This window comes from Onychomys torridus, chromosome 6 (assembly GCF_903995425.1).
Source record: "Onychomys torridus chromosome 6, mOncTor1.1, whole genome shotgun sequence".
Lineage (NCBI taxonomy): Eukaryota > Metazoa > Chordata > Mammalia > Rodentia > Cricetidae > Onychomys > Onychomys torridus.
This window is the reverse complement of record NC_050448.1, coordinates 98,574,119-98,592,699: the sequence shown is the minus strand read 5'-3', so window position 1 is coordinate 98,592,699 and position 18,581 is coordinate 98,574,119. Positions and strand designations below refer to the sequence as shown.

The 18,581-nt window shown below is 43.4% G+C and overlaps 1 protein-coding gene across 2 annotated transcripts in view; it reads left to right on the top strand.

Moving 5' to 3' along the window:
* Positions 1 to 18,581, top strand: part of Synpo2 (synaptopodin 2) — a 156,247-nt gene that overhangs the window by 108,513 nt on the left and 29,153 nt on the right. Inside the window, exons 2-4 of one of the 2 annotated variants that reach the window (XM_036191077.1) lie at positions 5,605 to 5,756; positions 9,361 to 10,154; positions 12,505 to 14,702. In XM_036191077.1, coding sequence (XP_036046970.1) covers positions 5,605 to 5,756; positions 9,361 to 10,154; positions 12,505 to 14,702 — 3,144 coding nt within the window. Of the gene's footprint in view, positions 1 to 5,604; positions 5,757 to 9,360; positions 10,155 to 12,504; positions 16,186 to 18,581 lie in introns of those variants that run through there. The other variant, XM_036191076.1, reaches the window with a different exon arrangement.

Sequence of the window (18,581 nt, the reverse complement as noted above, 5' to 3'; positions counted from 1 at the left end):
ATGTTAATTGCCAATAACAAAACAAACCAGTTCAATAAAATTTGCTGTTCAAACCAAAACTTTTTTAAAAAGTATTCCACTTACAACTCTATGCCTGCCCGAGACTTGATTTCCTTCACATGCTTTAACCAACACAAACAACACACAGCAGACTCATGCAGAAACACATGAGAATGCCAGCCTCTTGTCTACTAAGCTCAGAGATGGAAGAAATTTACAGAACTGAAAAGTAATATTACTACTAAAAAACTCTCTATTTTAGAAAACATGCCTTACAGAGTGCATAAAATGCATTTTATGCTAAATGTTACTGTTACTTTAAAGCAAATTAATAAAATTTAAGTTTCTCATTTTTTATTTCTAATATTACAAGTGCTAGAACCTACAAACCAGAGTATTTTTGAAGTCTTTGTCATCTTCAGGAGTGCTGATGGTGCCTGAGATTTCCGTTTGATCATGGCTACTTTAGTTACAATGAATTCAGATGATGGCCTAGATTAAATCCTAACTTACCAATATGTCGGAATATGAATGTGTGACCAGCCCTCCCATTACAGAGCTCGGTCTTCCTGATAATGTAGATGTAACCATCTTGTTAAATAAGAAACACAGAGCCAATTGCAGAGTTAAAAGCCAAGAGGTCAGAGCAATAGCTGAGAGCTGAAAACCTTACTCTTCACTGCTGCTCTGTCTTTCCTCTCCGCAAGAGAGCTACTTCCTGTGTCCTGTCTTTTTTATAGGCTTTCTGTTCTGCCTTCTCATTGGTTGTAAACTCAGCCACATGACCTCCTCGTCACTGCCTGTCTGTACAGACCTCCAGGTCTTCTATGGTTGGTATTGATATAGTTAAGTTCCCATCATCCCTGCTCTGGCCATGTTGCTATCCTTTGCCCCTGTCTCTCAGTGTGTCCAGTAGCTGGGGACTGACATTATCTCAGCTTTGTGAAGAAGTTATGGCTCCTCTTTTTATCCCAATTCTACTTCAGGAAATGTTCTGCGCATCCCTTCTCAATTCTCTGAATTAAAACTTCAATTTCTAAAGTGGGCCCCTTCCTCCTGCATGTGCATGCCTCTAATCACGCCTTCCGGTTGTCCAGCTTCTCCTGTAGCATCTCCAAAATGAGCATTTATTGAAGAAGCACATGGGCTTCTGCATCATGCTGATCCACTACAAATGAGCTAAACATTTTGAATGACTTAGAATCACTATTTTACTTGAGTATTGCAGAGACATCCAATCGTATTGAGTGAATCAGTGCTTTTGCTCATCAGTGAAACAGTCTAGTGTTTCATGTGCTTTTAGATTTTGGCCCTTATCCTGTGGCTTTGTCCATAGAATCAACTAAGCACAGTAATGTACGGGTACATGTTTGTCTACCACTTCCAACTTTCTCTAAAATAAACAAGGTTTATTAGAATCATGTAAAACTAAGAAGACCAAGAAAAGGACTGATACCCTTTTACTAATCTGCAAATTTTTCAGTGAAATTTTTTTACTGTATTTTTACCACACAAAAGTCTTTTGGGCAAACACACATGCATCCACACATGTGAACCATCATGCACACACATATACACTGTATATATATGAGAGGGAAGTGTACATACACAAGCCCCGATCCTAACCCAGCTATCTCTAATTGATAACTGCCCACAAAGGAAAAACTAACGGAGTCCCACTGAGCATACAAGCCTGAGGGCAGCAGTGGATGGCCAACACAAAACAAACTCAGTGGTATTTTGGGGTGTTTTCTGTCTCATAATATTTTGTTTGGCTTCTTTATACTCTTACAGGTCTTTTGCTTATACTTACATAGTGTAGTTTCCGATTTTCGTCTTTTTATGGCATTTCCGTGGGTGCGACTGTGTGTCTGCATCTGACTGTGTTTCCTGTGCTTTTTCTTTGGCTCTTCCACCACCCCTGTTGGTTTATTTACTTTGTCCTATTCTTATTTTTATTTTATTTTATTTTATTAGATGCCTGTTTGTTTTCTAAGGAGATAGAGAAAGAAAGGGTGTGGAGTTAGGTAGGTGGGGAGGTAGGGTGATCTGGGAAGAGCTGAGTGGAGGAAGGAAAACTGCAATCAGAATACATTATATGGGGAAAAATCTATTTTCAATGAAAAGGAATAAAAACATAGAATATGAAGAATTATTTAGTAATAGGTTGTGTGTCCAGTTAACAAATATGAATTGAGGTTTGGAAAACCCAAATAATGTGTCTGCTTCTGCTTTTTCCTTATCAAATCCAATTCAAGAGACTATGAAGTTAATCTTTTATAAATTTTAGTCATGCTCCCTCACCTTATCTATGGGTAGAATCCACGCCCACAAGCATGCTAGGCAAGTACTGTATCACTGAGCCACATCTCTGGGGCACATGAGCATTTTTTCCCTTAACATGTGCTTTATAAATGAGCTCTTTAAAAAGCACTTTTTTCACATTCTGTATAACTTTTATAAAGAAGAATCTGCCTATATCATTTTAAATCTCTGTGCAGGCTTTCATAATTTAATGCAATGAAAAAAAAATATATATCCAGGGACACATTCAGCACAGGCTCTGGTCTGTCTGTGTTTTCTGAAAGAGCTAAGACGTTTACATTCTCAGGGGAGAAGGAGAGGTGAAGAATACCATTCCATGTTTGTAGCTGTGGGTCTTCGACCAGTGTGGCGGCATTGGCGGCTCCGTCACACCGCATAGCTGCTGCATTGCTGTATGGTTTCTGCCCGTGGAACCCATCGGTATGCCCATTCTTTAGCGCACAGCCTGCTGGATTAAGGACCTCTCTTCTGTCAGTTACTGTTCTAGGAATATGTCCAAAATTGCTACCAGGAATGTGTTTTACTTTTATGGTGACTTGTTCCTACGGGTAAGAACAACCAACCAACCATCCGAAAGGAAAAGTTTTTTATCCAATAAATACCATGTAGAATTCTTGACAGGTCTGGAAGGGTGGAGTTTAGAAGGGCCTCCAGCAGTGACCTCAAGGGTGTGGAGGAACTGGCTGCCCACGGGATTGACAACACTTGGCTTAATAAGGAAAGTGAGGAGCCGGGCTGTTCCTGGGATTTCAGCTGGGGCCAGGGCTCAATACGCAGCCATGAAACTGAGGAAGCAGAACAATGTCATCCAGCGGACCAGTACCAACCAAATGAGGGCCTCCCAAGTGGATGTCTCTTTCCTTAGCTCAGTTCCAAATTCAACTTTCAGCACAGGCTTGGAATCTTAGCACGTAGGAGGCAGAGGCAGGGAGATCAGGAGTTCAAGGCCAGCCTGGGCTACAAGAGACCCTGTTTCATAATAAATGAATAAATTAAACAAATAAATAAGTTTCTTACTGGTGTACTGCTGTGCTGGCACTCCCTGGTGAGGAGTGAGTCCTGGGGAAACTGACTCTTTCTTGTCAGCCTCTGTGGCATACACAGAACACTGGAAGGTGGGGGGCAGGGCAGGAGTGGGATAGCCTCATCAACACCCTTGCCAGGCCTCTGCACTGACCATTGATCTACTCCATTTTTTTTCTTTATCATGCATTTTAGCCATTTTCTCTAGGACCCTTCTCCATCTTATTTGTTTGAGTTTCTATGCTAACCAGGATGCATTTTTTTTTTTTTTTTTTTTGCTTCTGACACTGAAGTTTTTACTTGGTTTACTTTTTACCCTGTTCTGTTCTGTTCTGCTCTTTGGTGTCCTTGTCTTCTCATACAATGTATTTTGATCATCTTCTTTCCCCTCCCCCAACTCCTCCCAGATCCAACTTCATGTTATCTTTCTTTCTCACAAAAAAAAAAGGAAAGAAAAACAAACAAAAAGGTAAAATCAAAACCAACCAAAAGAGAAAAAGATCGGTCTTTCAGAAAATCATCAGGGCAAAGAAACTGTTTTTGTTTGTTTGTTTGTTTGTTTGTTTGTTTGAGAAGAGTCTCATTCACTGGAATCCTTCTGCCTCAGACTCCAGGGTTCTGGGATTACAGGTGTGCACCACCAGGCCCAGCCTTTCCGTGGCTCTTGGGGGCACAGCAGCTCTGTTTTGCAGACCAACATGGAGGCCAGGGAAGCACAGTCTTAGCCGTTGGTTGGGAATGTAGCACGCACGCACCGAGGAAAGCCGATGACTCCAATGCTGATGCAATGGCTTACTCAGACACCGTTAAAAGCTCCCCTTGACAAGCATAAGCACAGTGATGGACTGCGTGTTTCCCGAGGAACGCGTGCTTAGATGTCAGACATCGCTGTTGTGTTGGCGACTTTTATCATCCAAGAATCAGTTTTTCACCTTGCTCTGAAAGCTCAAGAACTGCTTAAAACTCTCACGTTTTATTGTTGTTAAAGGGCACCTCTAACTAAGACTAGACTGTGAAGGGTACAGAATTCAGAAATCATCCTCACACTCCGTGGTCTGGATACCTTTAGACCTAGAGACTCAAGTTGACAGTGCGTGTTGTTGGAACATAACAAAAGTTAGGGCCACGGGACAGACTGACAAGAATTAGAACTATCCAGACCCAAGAGCAGAGCCATTGCCAAATCAAAGCACAGCGGACCCTGAGGGAGGCCGTGAGCCCTTGTGACTTGTTCCCCACGCTCTTTGAATTCTTAACCAGTGCTTTCTGTTGACCAACTCCAACCACTACAAGCCAGAGTGCGAGGGAGTCCAGGCTGTGGGTCCCCAGAGGCCACTGCACAAGGGAGCTGGAAAGTGGGCCTAAAAGGGCAGCCCGAGGTTAACATGCAGTTCTGTGGAGTCATGGATGCTAGCCCCCGCCCCCCACTCTGCCATTATGCTAATAGTCCAGCATCCCTTCCACAGATGTGTTCAGTTGTTTTTCAGCCACACATTCAGAACGTGGTGCAGGCCTTCTATAGCACGGCTGTTATTTCTATGTTTTTTAAATTATTTTTAATTGTCATAATTTTTTCTTTTTGCTAAAATTTGACCTTAATAATATGTCCTGACTACTTTTTTTTCTGTCTGATTTTTGGTAGGTGGGTTTTTGTTTTGTTTTGGGTTTCTGTCTAGGTAGCCCTAGCTGACCTGGAATAATCTGTGTGGAACCAAACTGGCCGAAGTGCATTCGCCAGCATGCCTGCTGGCTGAAGAGTTCATTTTAACAAGGCGTCCTTCCTTGGAGTTGCTCTTTAATATCCTAGTCACATATGCTCCTTGGGTACTGGGGTGCGCGTTTTCGGCGTTTGTCTGTCTGAAATGCCATCTCCAACATCTCTTTCTGCAGTCAGTGCTCCCAGCTCCTGTGGTCACTTCCTGCATCAATAAAAATATCCATTGTCTTTCCCCACCCTTCCTCATTCTCTATTTCTTTTATTCTGGTTCCTGTTTTCTTCCTTTCAATGGTATGAGTTAAATGGTGTTGTTATGATGTGTGTGTGTGTGTGTGTGTGTGTGTGTGTGTGTGTGTGTGTGTGTGTGTTTGGTAAGAGGCAAGGAGTGTTTAAGATGGAGTTACAGGTTAGCAGTTGAAGTAAAAGTCAGGGTCTGGTTCACAATTTCCAGGCCTTTTTACGTCTCTCTCGGAGAAGATGACGGAGTTTCTACCAGTTCTGTGATTCTAACTATGGCCTCTTTTTTTTCCTCCACCCAGATTCGAAGCCAGAGCAAAGCATCAGACTCTGGCTTATGTGAGGGGGATGAAGTGGTGTCTATCAATGGCAACTCTTGTGCAGACCTTACCTACCCTGAAGTCATCAAGCTCATGGAGAGCATAACAGACTCTCTGCACTTGCTTATTAAAAGGTAAAGCAAATCTGATGGCAGAGGCACTTGTTTCTTGAGGCTAAGTAAGAATGACTGTAGAGTTTACAAATATAGGTCCTGTGAGTTTTGAGGGAGCTCGTGTTACTGCATAGGAAGGCAGGACAGCTAAACAGATCATCACAGTGTGTGAGAACAAGCGATTCTATTCAATGGGGCTTTCTGGCTAGTTGAGAATTAACTTGAAAATATTTACATCAAGTACTTGGTTGAAAATCTTAGGTATTTTAGACCACCTTTTTAAAAAGATCAGTGTACTAACCACAACAATACCATTTCCAAGGTGAAGGGTTTCTGTAAGGTTGGGATTATAATTCTTAGAAGATGAATTGGACATGATTGTGCATTGAACTGTTGACCAATACAATATTTTTTATACAAAAATGATGCCTTGGGGGTGGGGAACAAAAAGCTTAAAGTAGATTTTTACTTCTTAGGACTTCCAATAAAACCATATTTGGGTATGGAGAAGCAGGCTAGATAAAGATATTTGGGTATGGAGAAGCAGGCTAGATAAAGATTTGGTGCTATCAAAGTATTATTTACATTGTAGAAGAAACACCCCACACACACTGCCATGTGATATATGAGTCCGTGTGTGTGTGTGTGTGTGTGTGTGTGTGTGTGTGTGTGTGTGTGCGCGCGTGTGTGGTGTAAGTATGAGTGCATGTATATTGTATATAAATATTTACACATCAAGCTCTTAGGATCCCATTTACTGATAATGTCGCCTTTTGATTTTAAAAGTAACCAGTGAAAAATTAACTATTTAAAAACCAACCAACCAAACAAACAAACAAAAAAACAAACAATAACAGGAACAAAACAAACAATGTATCAGGAATGCTGCGCAGAGAGCTTTGTTCCTGCATTTGCCCCCATTCTCTGTCAGTCTACCAAATGTTTGAAAACTTCCGTCTTCCCCTCTGGAAAGTCTCTGTTTGAACAGGGAATCAGTCTCTTCTATTTCGTTCCCATTCTGGGTCTTGACTGACTTAACGAGGCCAGTTTCTCCGGAACATACTTGTCTGGGACATGTTCCTGTTTCCATCATGATGTTAGGATGTGAAAAAACCTTTAGTTCAAAGCTCAGACTTAGGTGCCTACCTTGTTTTAGAAATACATGGACTGGTTCTCTGCTGCTCCAAATTGCTAGGCTCACGTTTTGCTTTGTTTTTCTCTTAAGTATTTTGAATTTCTAAGACACAATTAATTGTAGTGTTGGGACAATGCTTAAGAGTCCTTTTTGCTCTTGCATAGGACATGGATTGATTCTTAGCACCCATATGATAGCTCAAAACTGTCTGTAACTCCAGTTCCAGGGGTTGGAGGCCCTCTTCTGACCATCAAAGGCACTGGACATGAATGTGGTACCCATATATACATGCAGGCAAAACACTCACACACATAAAATAATAAAATAAATCAGACAACGTTTTAAAAAAGAAATAGTTAATAGATATGATTCAAATGAAATGTTCACTTTATGAACCCTAAAGCAACAGCAATGTGGACACCTGCACATGTTCCCAAAGCTAAACAACCCTCAGTCATGTGACAGTCATCCAGAGGACCCATGTTTGACCTTACACCTGGAGATGGCTGGCTAACATTTAAAAACCAAACAAAAACCATCTTTTTAATACTGAATCTTTATTTCCTTAGATGTTATTAAAACCATAAAACAATCAAAAGCAAATGATTTTCTAATTGGACAAATGGTGGGATTGAGTACCTGTGTGCATGAATCTCCCTTTCACATCTTTGACTTTTTATTGATGTGTATGCATTTCATTTCAGCCCCCAAGAAATATTAGCACTAGCCTGCTTACCTACATCACAGTCTATAAGGCTAGGATGAACTGAAACTACTCTCTTCATAGGTGCATAATTGATGAATAAAATACTTCAAAGTGATTTCAGCTACCTTTATCCCCAATTCTGCTAGATTAAACCTCTCTGATTTTTGCACCTCAGATTCAGTTGCATAGAGGTATTCATCATTTCCTACATGAGAATGAACTACCTGGACTGCTAGCTCATCCTTAGAGTCTCAACTCGCAGGAGGCTGAGATAGGAGGATCTTTATGACTTCAAGTCTGGGCTATGGAGGGAATTCCAGGCCCATGTGGTCTATAGTGTAAAGCCCCTGTCTCAAAAAGTGAAAAGAAGAATGGCCTAATCTGCTAACAACATATTTCAAAAAGTATAATTTTGGGTTTGTTTTGTTTGTTGTTGTCACTGGCTTTGGATTTTCGAGACAGAGTTTCTCTGGGTAGTCCTGGCTGTCCTGGAACTCACTCCTTCTGTAGACCAAGCTGACCTCAAATCTAGAGATCCACCTGCCTCTGCAACCCAAGAGCTGGAAATTAAAGGCATGCACCACTACCACCACCTGGCTTATTTTTTTATGTTATTTTGTTTTGCTTTTATAATTTTTAAATGGTATACTGCTATGAAGCTTTTCAGATGGCTTGCATAGAGAAAGCAACAATTGGTTTGATTTTTGTTGGGTTTTTCTAAATGTAGCCAAAATCACATTTTGTACATTGACCTAAAATTCCACTCCCACATAATTCTAGAGTAAATAAATTCCTTTGAGTAGAAGAAAAGTAGGAGCTTCCCTTGTGTGGATGATCCCTGTACCAGTGGGATCCATCCTAAGGAAGCTGCTTGAAAACTTGACAAGTATGAGAAGTAAAGGCCTCTCCGACAGCTGTTCTGTGAACAACACTTCTCTTATAAACGGGCTCAGAGCTCGGAGATTCAGGAAGGAGTTACTTGACTCCTGAACTGACATTGCTTCTCACAAACCCAAACATGCAAACCTGACAGTGAATGGAGAGCTTTTCCTCAGAGGAATCTGTGAAAGAGCTCTGGTCTCCTAGGCAGAGATAAAGAACCAGTCTGAGGACAGAGATTCTATATGGAAAATGCTGGAAGCGACAGGTACAAAGAGAAGGGCTGGCGTCTCAGATTGTAAATACCACACGACTGAGCAACTCATTGCAGCATAGGAAGGATTGCTCTTTGCCTAGGGGATCTGGTCTGGGGTCTACTCTGCTCGCTAGAGCTTAGAAATGGACTTCCATTTCATCCTTTCAAGCATATACCATGTCTAAAAATAGTTTCTAGTTTAAGGTTGATCTGATGCTCTGGATGTGTCTATGTGACTTGATGATGTCCTGGCCAAAACTTACTACAGAGGACACTGAAATTCCTGGTCACCTACAGCAAACATAGTTCCTTGAGAAAACCCAAACAATTTCAAATGAGGGGCACACAGATAGTTATATCCGGTGCGCTTTTTTTTTTTTTTTTTTTTTTTTACAAATGAAGGCTGAATTAAAGGTGGGTTTAGATTTCAATTTTTTGTAAGCAAAAGCAATTTTCTTGTCCTTGAAAGACAATGTTATCTTGCTCTTTAGTAGCCATATAGATGTGCTGTCAAGTTCTGGTTTTTTTAATGCATTTCAGTTATTGGAATCATTTTATTGAACCATGCATGAAACATCATAACTGTTGGGAAATTCTTTGGCAGGTGGGACACAAGCTGACTTTTGTTTGGGATTATTTTTGTATGCAGACCATCTAGTGGGACAATCGAGACTTTGGACTCTGAAACAGAAAACATAAACCACCACCATCTTCCACAGGAGGGGCCCATGGAAAGTACCACCCTGCAGATTCTTCCAGCCACAAAGCCCCAGTGCAAAGACTTCTTTCTTGCTCCAGTCCAAAGTAGAGTTCCCCTAACTGATGACCAAGGAAATGCTTGGGGTTATGCGGAATGTACAACAGGAGAAAACATTCCCCAGATGCTTGGCTCCCAAGAAGGACACTTGCTAGAAGAGGTCATCTTAAGGGAAAAAGCAGAAGCAGGCCAGCCAGGCTGTGTGGTTGAGCTGCAACTGTCCCTCCCAAAGGAAAGCCATCAATACACTAGTGGCCCTCTAGTGACCCTCCAGGGAAATGAAAAATCCAAGTCTCCTGAACCAGACTGGAGTTCACAGCACGAGAAGACCATCCCCATAAATTCCATCGCTGCTCCTGAGGAAGCAGGCACTTCTGTGCTGTCTAGCACGACAATCCAGACCTCCAGCGGCCGGAAGTTGAGAGTGATCCAGGGAAGAGAAGCAGGAGGTGCAGGGCTGCCCCAGGTGGAAGTGATTCTAGAGGGCCGTGACAGGCAGAAGGCGGAAGAGTGCCGGCTGAAGGCAGGAAAGGGGTGTGTGGCTTCTGGGGTGGAAGGAGGGCAGTCAGAAGCACCTCCTTCTCTGGTCTCCTTTGCGGTCTCACCAGAAGGCACCGAGCAGGGGGAAGATCAACGCTCAGGAAAGGATCTCAGCAGACCACACAAGCACAGAGCACGACATGCTCGTAAGTCCTGCCGGGGTCCTGGGAGCTGGGAGTTTACTGTATTTTGTTAGTTGGTTACTGCATGAACTTTTTAAAAAATATTTTTATCATACCCCTTTACCATCTTTAATGCTTTAATTAATGCACAAAATAACAAATATAAATAGTGTGGAGAATACCAGTTTTGGAATTGGAAGCAGTAAATTTGGACTTCATATTGGACTGAAATATTTTTCATAAACATTTTATCCCCAAAGATGCAGGAACTGTTAAAGAAATATGGAATGTGCCTCTTTTTATTTGTTGAAGAATGTTTTGGCATTTTGTGTTAAAATACTCTTCAGAGTATTAGAACTTAAATGGGCTCAGTTTAAGTTCTGCCTTCTGAAGTGCCTCTAAGGCAGGCTCCACACTGATATGAAAGGCAGAGCTTCATTTTGAAAAAAAAAAAAAAAAAAAAAGGCATTCTGCGGCTTGATGATGCTTGCAGAAGTGTTTGATGGACAGGGGCATGTGTGATGCCCAGCAGTTACATGATCCTTGCCGGTGGAAGGCTCACTAGGTGGCGGTGCACTTCACCTTCCAGGCCTGGTCTCCAGGGCCATGGGCAGGCAGCACAGGCTTCTCCCACAGAAAATGGGGCTCAATGCAAGGCCGCTGCTGGCATTTTGTTTTATCTGGGTTACTAAGGTCACAAATAGAATGAGGTCAAGAATGGCAGTTACACGTCATTATTTTTTCTTTCGTAGACATGGTTCTTTAGTTTTACAAACTTTGGGGTTCACGTTGAGGCTGCAAAGGCTGACTGTGCACGATAGCAATGAAGTTGGTTACCCCAAGTGATGCCTCAGCTTTCTAGTCCTTGTTGTTCCTTTGGGTGCATATTTTTAGCACAGCCATTTGTAGCTCTGTTGGCAAGTGCCCGCCGCCGCTCCTTATCCCTTAGACACCCTCACATATATAGCATATTAACCCCGAGTGCCATGACAGCATGTGCAGACTTCACATGGTGGTGGTGAGTGGACAACTGTGCAGTTGTCACTATCAGTTTAATAACAAGCTGTGATATCACTAGTCAAAAAAGAAGCACGCCTAAGAACGACCAGAGTTTGAACCAGTTTGTCACCACAAGATTTGGTCCCCAGGAAAACATCTGTAAGGTTGCTCTAAAATGATTTTCACTTTATTAGCCACGTCTGGCTTTTAACAACAAAAATAACTTCAGTCGTGAAGTACCTTATTTTTCTGATATCTTCATTTAGCTCCAGATATTATAAAATGTGTTCATGGATCATACTCAATAAAAGTGGTTATAGGGGTTGGGGATTTAGCTCAGTGGTAGAGCACTTGCCTAGCAAGCCCAAGGCCCTGGGTTCGGTCCTCAACTCCAGAAAAAAAAAGGGGGGGGGGAGGGTCAGAGTAGCACAGGTCCTTTAAAAGTGGTTATAATTAATTGATGCTCTAAATTAATTTCCCATTAATGCTTTATAACAAAAGTGAAAATATGAAGTCTGTCATTTGAAAACTGCCAAGGTCTTTTTTAAATGGCATGATTGATTGCTGCATCAGTTTCAAAGACCTCATGTAATTTCTAAACAGTCCCAAGGTTTACACTTGTTCTTTCTGCACCTCAAGCAGCACTGTATCTGCTGTCACGTTTATAGAACATGTAGATAGTGCTGAACCTAGACTTGATTAGAGACTTGCACAATGTCCTAGTACTCTGAAGTACAGCTAATTATTAACTCAGTACAGTCAATTATAAATTCAGTATTGTGAATTTATATTAATTAAGCCACTCAATGGAAAGATTTGAGGTGGTTGTCAAAGTCAAAAAGGAGAAGCTTCAATATTTAATATTTAATTAATATTTAAGTGCATTGCATCGAAGCATTCAGTTTTAACATTTTACTTTTACATATGGCAGTACAAAGTACATCTTGTTTCCAAAACATATTATGTTCCCAAAGTATATTCTTTTTAATACAATCATATCCTATTAACTGGCACTTCCCAACCTATTTTTGTGTTAAAGTTTAAGAATCCATGGTGGGGGCAGAGCTGTGAGCTATCTTGTAGGTCAGCATATATAAAGCTGTGTTTAGGTGAGTAAATGGTACAAGATGTCACACTGTGCTATATATTACTATTATATAAGTGCAAATCTGAAAAGAAATAAAAAGTGGTGTAGTTCAGTGCTTGATCATGGGTACTCCCAGAACACAGAGGGTGGTGGCAGAGTGGATGAATGAAAAATACATGACTTAGATCTCTTCAGTACCCATTCATAAGAATTTTTTATATATTCATTTTTCCCAATTGAAAATCAATTGCATCCATCAATTCAGTACCATTTGTGTCCTTTCCCTAGGGCTCAGGAGGAGTGAAAGTCTGTCTGAAAAGCAAGTGAAAGAAGCTAAGTCTAAATGCAAAAGCATCGCTCTCCTTCTCACGGATGCTCCCAACCCCAACTCCAAGGGGGTGTTGATGTTTAAGAAGAGGCGGCGAAGGGCCCGGAAGTACACCCTAGTCAGTTACGGTACTGGCGAGCTTGAACGAGGAGAGGAGGAGGAGGAGGACCAGGAAGAAGGAGACAAGGACGAGCTAAGCGAAGTTGCCTTTCTTGGAACGAGCGAGTCCGAAGTGGATGAAGAGTTCCTGTCTGACACTGACGACAACGCACAGGTTGTGAACTTTGACTGGGATTCTGGACTGGTGGACATTGAAAAGAAGCTGAGCCGAGGGGACAAGATGGAGATGCTGCCAGACACCACAGGCAAGGGAGCGCTCATGTTTGCGAAGAGGAGAGAGAGGATGGAACAGTTCACAGCCCAAAATGAAGAGGAGAAGACGAGTGTGATGCCAGGTAGAGGACCAGACGGGCTGCAGATGGACGGTGTGAGAACCACGACTTCTTACCAAAAGAAGGAAGAGGAATCCGTGAGAATGCAGAGCTCTGTGAGCGAGAGCTCCATCCAGATGGGTCGGAGTCTTGGCAACATGCCACAACAGAACGGCTTCAGTGGAGTGTCTGAGACAGCAGGGGCCCAGAGGATGATCCCTATGAACAGAACCGCCAAGCCTTTCCTGGGAACTATGAACCAGCCAGCAGCCCCCTTCTCCCCAACACGGAGTGTGACAAGCCCCATCTCCGACTTCCCTGCTCCGCCACCTTACTCCGCCGTCTCACCTCCACCTGAAGCCTTCTCCAGAGGGGTATCGAGTCCAATCACTGGCCCAGCACAGCCCCCTCCATGGCCCCAGCCTGCTCCATGGTCACCACCAGCCTTCTATGATTCATCTGAGCAGATAGCTTCCCGGGATGAGAGGATCGCCGTGCCGGCGAAAAGAACAGGGATACTGCAAGAAGCCAAAAGACGGGGCACAACAAAACCCATGTTTACTTTTAAAGAAACCAAAGTGAGCCCCAACCCTGAGCTCCTGTCGCTTCTTCAAAATGCGGAAGGGAAGCGGGGCACTGGAGCTGGAGGAGATTCTGGGCCTGAAGAAGACTACCTCAGTTTAGGTGCAGAGGCTTGTAACTTCATGCAAAGTTCTGCCAAACAAAAGACCCCACCTCCGGTTGCTCCAAAGCCTGCTGCAGTCAAATCCTCCTCCCAACCAGTAACTCCAGTTTCTCCAGTCTGGTCTCCAGGGGTGGCCCCAGCCCAGCTTCCTGCCTTCCCCACATCAAATCTACCAAACCCTCCGCAGGTCACAGCTGTATCCTCCATCAAAATAGCTCAGCCTTCCTGCCCTCCTGCCCGGCCTGCCAGCGCACTGAACCTGGCTGGTCCCTTCAAAGGGCCCCAGGCAGCAGTGGTCAGTCATAACTACACACCCAAGCTATCAGCACCCACACCACAAGTAAATGCTGCTCATGCTGGTGCAGGGGGACCATCCAATGAGCTTCCCGGAATGAGTGGGAAAGGAGCCCAATTGTTTGCTAAAAGGCAATCGAGGATGGAGAAGTATGTGGTAGATTCCGACACAGTGCAGGCCCACACAGCTCGGGCCCAGTCTCCCACTCCATCCCTTCCCGCCAGTTGGAAGTACTCCTCCAATGTTCGAGCACCCCCTCCTATGGCCTACAATCCTATCCATTCCCCCTCCTATCCACTGGCTGCTATCAAGTCTCAGCCACCAGTGGCCCAGGCCTCCAAAATGAGCAAGAAAAAGGGCAAGAAGCCTCTTAACACTTTGGATGTCATGAAGCACCAACCGTATCAGCTCAATGCGTCTTTGTTTACCTTCCAACCTCCCGATTCAAAGGATGGCCTCCCTCAAAAGTCAACAGTCAAGGTCAGTTCAACCGTGGCCATGAAGCAAGCCCTTCCTCCCCGACAGGTGAATATTGGCTCCCCCACAAATGCGCAGGCTTCATCTGTATACTCGGTACCGGCCTATACCTCTCAGCCCTCCTTCTTCGCCGAGGCCACCTCACCAGTCAGTGCGTCCCCGGTGCCTGTGAGTGTTCCCACCTCTCCAAAGCCAGAATCGGCCTCCTCATCGTATTTTGTGGCACCAAGGCCGAAGTTCTCAGCGAAGAAAAGTGGTGTCACAGTACAGGTGTGGAAACCGTCTGTCATGGAGGAGTGATCTCATAGCGGAAGCTGAGTGTCCACTTTGCTTGAAAGGAATTGTTTGCAGTGTTGAGCCCCCGAGAATGCTTAGCAGATCCTCAGCTTACTTAATTTCAGATACGTTACCTCCCAATCTGGGTCCAAGAAGCATAATAATATGTTTTTGGGTCAAAACACCAACTCAGTTTGACTTAAAATGTGTTTATTTCCTCTGCACACTTAAAACTATCTGTGATATCCCAAAATAGGTGTGTGCCATTACATCAAGTAAGCAGGACACTTCTTAGGATTTAGGCTTTAGCCACAGACAGTGATCAGAGTAACCAAGCTTGGAGGCATAGCCTTTAATGTCACATAGCTGTGCTCCTGCAGGGAAAGGACTCAAAGGTGGTGAAAATATAATGTGATGACCGAGATTCCCTTCAAGTCATCCTTTAGTTCTATTTCTGGTATTAAGGAAATAGGAAATCCCTCGAGGACAGGAATCAGCTCTGCCCAATCACCTCAGATGCCTGCTTGCTGCCACAGAGAAGGGACTGGGAGACTTGTTGGGATTTATGTAACTTAGCAATAGGTTGTAAGGAGGATCTTAGCTACAGAGCACTAACTCTGTATTGGGCCCTTTACTAGGTGTTCTCACACACACTGACTCGTTTCAGAAGATGTATTTGAAGTAGTTAGGACAGGGAGAGAAATCTCGTTATCCTTAGAAAGGGATCTCCATGGTCCTTCCCCAGGGTCTTAAGGAACTATTGAGTGTATCTCCCATTGCCCATGAAAGCGCTTGTTTGTTTTCCTCAGCTGAGGCAGAGGGTAGCACAGTAGAATGAGCAACATTAAAAGGAGGGTGGACAGAGAGAGAGTTGCAGTGGCTATCATTTTGCTCTGAGAAGCCACAGAATTGGGACTGGAAGGGGTTCTGACCACAGGATCTGGGGCATAGAGACAAAGCAAGAACCTCGGAGAGCTGTCTGGGTGACCTCCCAGATTTCCTCCTCCTGTTCAATCTGCTCTTTGGCACACGCCTCCTCCACTGTCCCTTGCGATTCTCTTCCTGCGCCTTTATTTTCTCACTTGCATTTGACGAACCAGGGTAGTTTGAACAAGGTTACCTTGTAACTTTGGACTGCTTACACACCGTGTTGTCATCCAGCTGGCTATGAGGTTAATAATGGCACTGATGGCAAACCTGAAGACCTTTCTCATATCTATTTTAAGTCTGAGTGCAACCAACCATGGAAAATGCTCAATGTGAGCTCATGCAGAGGGGTGCAAAGCAGTTGTAACAGCTCCAGGGAAACCCTCTGCTTTGTGCAGGGGGTGGCTGTGTCTAGAGATTTCATGGAAAGTCTTCCCTGGTTCGAGAGCACACAGTAACACTTCAGTCTCAAGATACCTGTATTCCTGTCTTCTTCTGCCATTCTGCTGTATTCCACTATCCTATTAAAATATTACCTTCTTTATCTGTGCACTGGATGGATTCCTTAAATGCTTCATGTATGACTTTGCTCTTAATCATTTCTCTAATGTTTCTCTTATAGCATCTGAATTTCCTTTTGGAGAGCATCCATTTCCTTTTGGGAGCATCCATAAAACTGTCACTTCTAGGTGTTTCCAAAACATCAGGAGCATTGGGTCAGCTACAGAGCAGTGGGACTCACTGTCCACTCCTCTCTAGAAAACCTTCTATTGCATTGGGTGACAATACAACCACAGGGAATGATTTGCTCTCTATTTACCTTTATGGAAATTAATTAGGAAGATTCTTGCAGAATACACGGCCAAACCAGCCCCTTAGACAATAGCATGTTTGCATTTATTTATTGCCTGCATAGGCAGTTTGTTGAATGCCGTGTACTTTTTATTGTTATGGAACAACCAAAAATTCTTTCTTCATATGAAACAGGGAAAAGGTCATTTTTGTTTGTTTGTTTGTTTGTTTTTGTTTTTTTCGAGACAGTGTTTTTCTGTGTAGCTGTGTGCCTTTCCTGGAACTCGCTTTATAGACCAGGCTGGCCTCGAACTCACAGAGATCCACCTGCCTCTGCCTCCTAAGTTCTGGGATTAAAGGGGTGCACCACCAGCGCCTGCCTGGAAAAGGTCATTTTAATAACTCAGCTTTTTGTTTCATTTTGTTTTTGCTTTTCTGAGACAGGGTTCTTCTATGTAGACCCAGCAATCCTGGAACTCACTATAGACCAGGCTGGGCTTCAATTTAGAGACCCACCAGCTTCTGTCTAGAGTGCTAGGATTAAAAGAGTATGCCACCAAAAAAAAGCAATGTATGCCACCATGTGTGGCATAACTTCGCATTCTTAACATAGCATGAGTTAGAAGGAAGATATAGAACTTATGGGTACTCTTCCTTATGGATGACAGGTCGTTAATTTGAAATCATTGGTTCTAAGTACCCTTGTTAGCAGTGACAAAAAGTATTCACAGTTATGCAGCGGTGTGTGGTGTGCAGTAATGAGAAGTATCCTTGCTCTGTTTCCTGTTGACTAGTGATCTCAGCAGAACCACTATTTGCAGTTTATAAACAAAGACACAGCTAATATGGCTATGTTGTCTTCTTATCTGGAGACTGCTCGAGGGTTGAGAAAACCCTCTAAGAGATGTGCCCAGCTTACAGACTCAGTAAAAAACTAGTTTTTACAGATGGTGGCAAAGTCCTCAGCTAGGACCCAGACAGGGTCCATGGGTGGAAACTAGCTCAAACTCCCCCAAAGACCAGTGTGGGAAGGAGCAAACCAAGCCAACTCCCTGAGACAGATGGGCTTTCTCCTCTTCTCCCTCCTCCCCAGAGCCAAGTATGCCCCCACCCCTGCGTTGGAGTTATGGCAGGGATGTCATTGTGGCAGGTAGGAGGCTGGAACTCTGGGTTCTAACCACTGCTGCACCCGCTTTCAAATCTGAGCCCTGGCTTGGCTTAGGTGGAGGTTTGTTGGGTCAGCTGGTTGGCTGGGTGAGGAGTATGGAAAAACAGTTCCTTTTTGCTTTCCTTTTTTTTTTTCTTTTCTTTTTCTGTTGGTTGGTTTTGTTTTGTTTTGCTTGTCTCTTTATGAAGTCGATTTTTATTGTCAAGAACAGCAATAATGGATCCCTAAGCGTGCCTTGTATTGGGTGCCTGAAGTGGAGTACCCAGAGGGATGCTTTATTCTCTGAGGTGATCACAGCCGCTCTGCTAAATTCTTCGCTAAGAGTTTCCCCTTTATAATGCCTCAAGCCTCTCTTCCCAGGAGGAACATGATGCTGTATACAGAACATGGAAGATTCTAGGAGGAAGGCAGGTAAATGCAAATACAAGCTCAGCCTTCCCCACTTTATGGAGGAAGTGCATTGACACCTTAACCCAAGAACACTCACTAGCCTATCTTTAATACTTCCATCATAAGTGTGTTCTGTTTTGAGTGTGTGTATGTAGACTATCCGCTGTCACGTTTTAGAACTATATTTTATAATGCACATTTGGGTGGTCACTCTAGAACATGGAAAATGGCACTATCTACAATGATTGTTGAAAATAGCACCCATCAACATCCCATTTAATATTCACAAGAAGTAACTGAGTTTTAAGCACAGGAAAACATGTCTAAGTCACAAATACTTAACATAAACTGACATCACTTTATTGCTACTTCATCACTGTAATTTTGCTACCATTATGAATCATAATGTAAATATCTGATATGCGACCCCTGTGAAAGGGGCCTTCAATTCCCAAAGAGGTCACGACCCACAGGTTAAGAATGCTGTTTTAGCACCACCCGCTCTCAGTGTAGAACAGCTGTGGATTATCTCACAGCCTCTATTCTAGCATCAGTAGTCACATCTGTGACGTCAAAAACAGATGATCCTCTTTTAA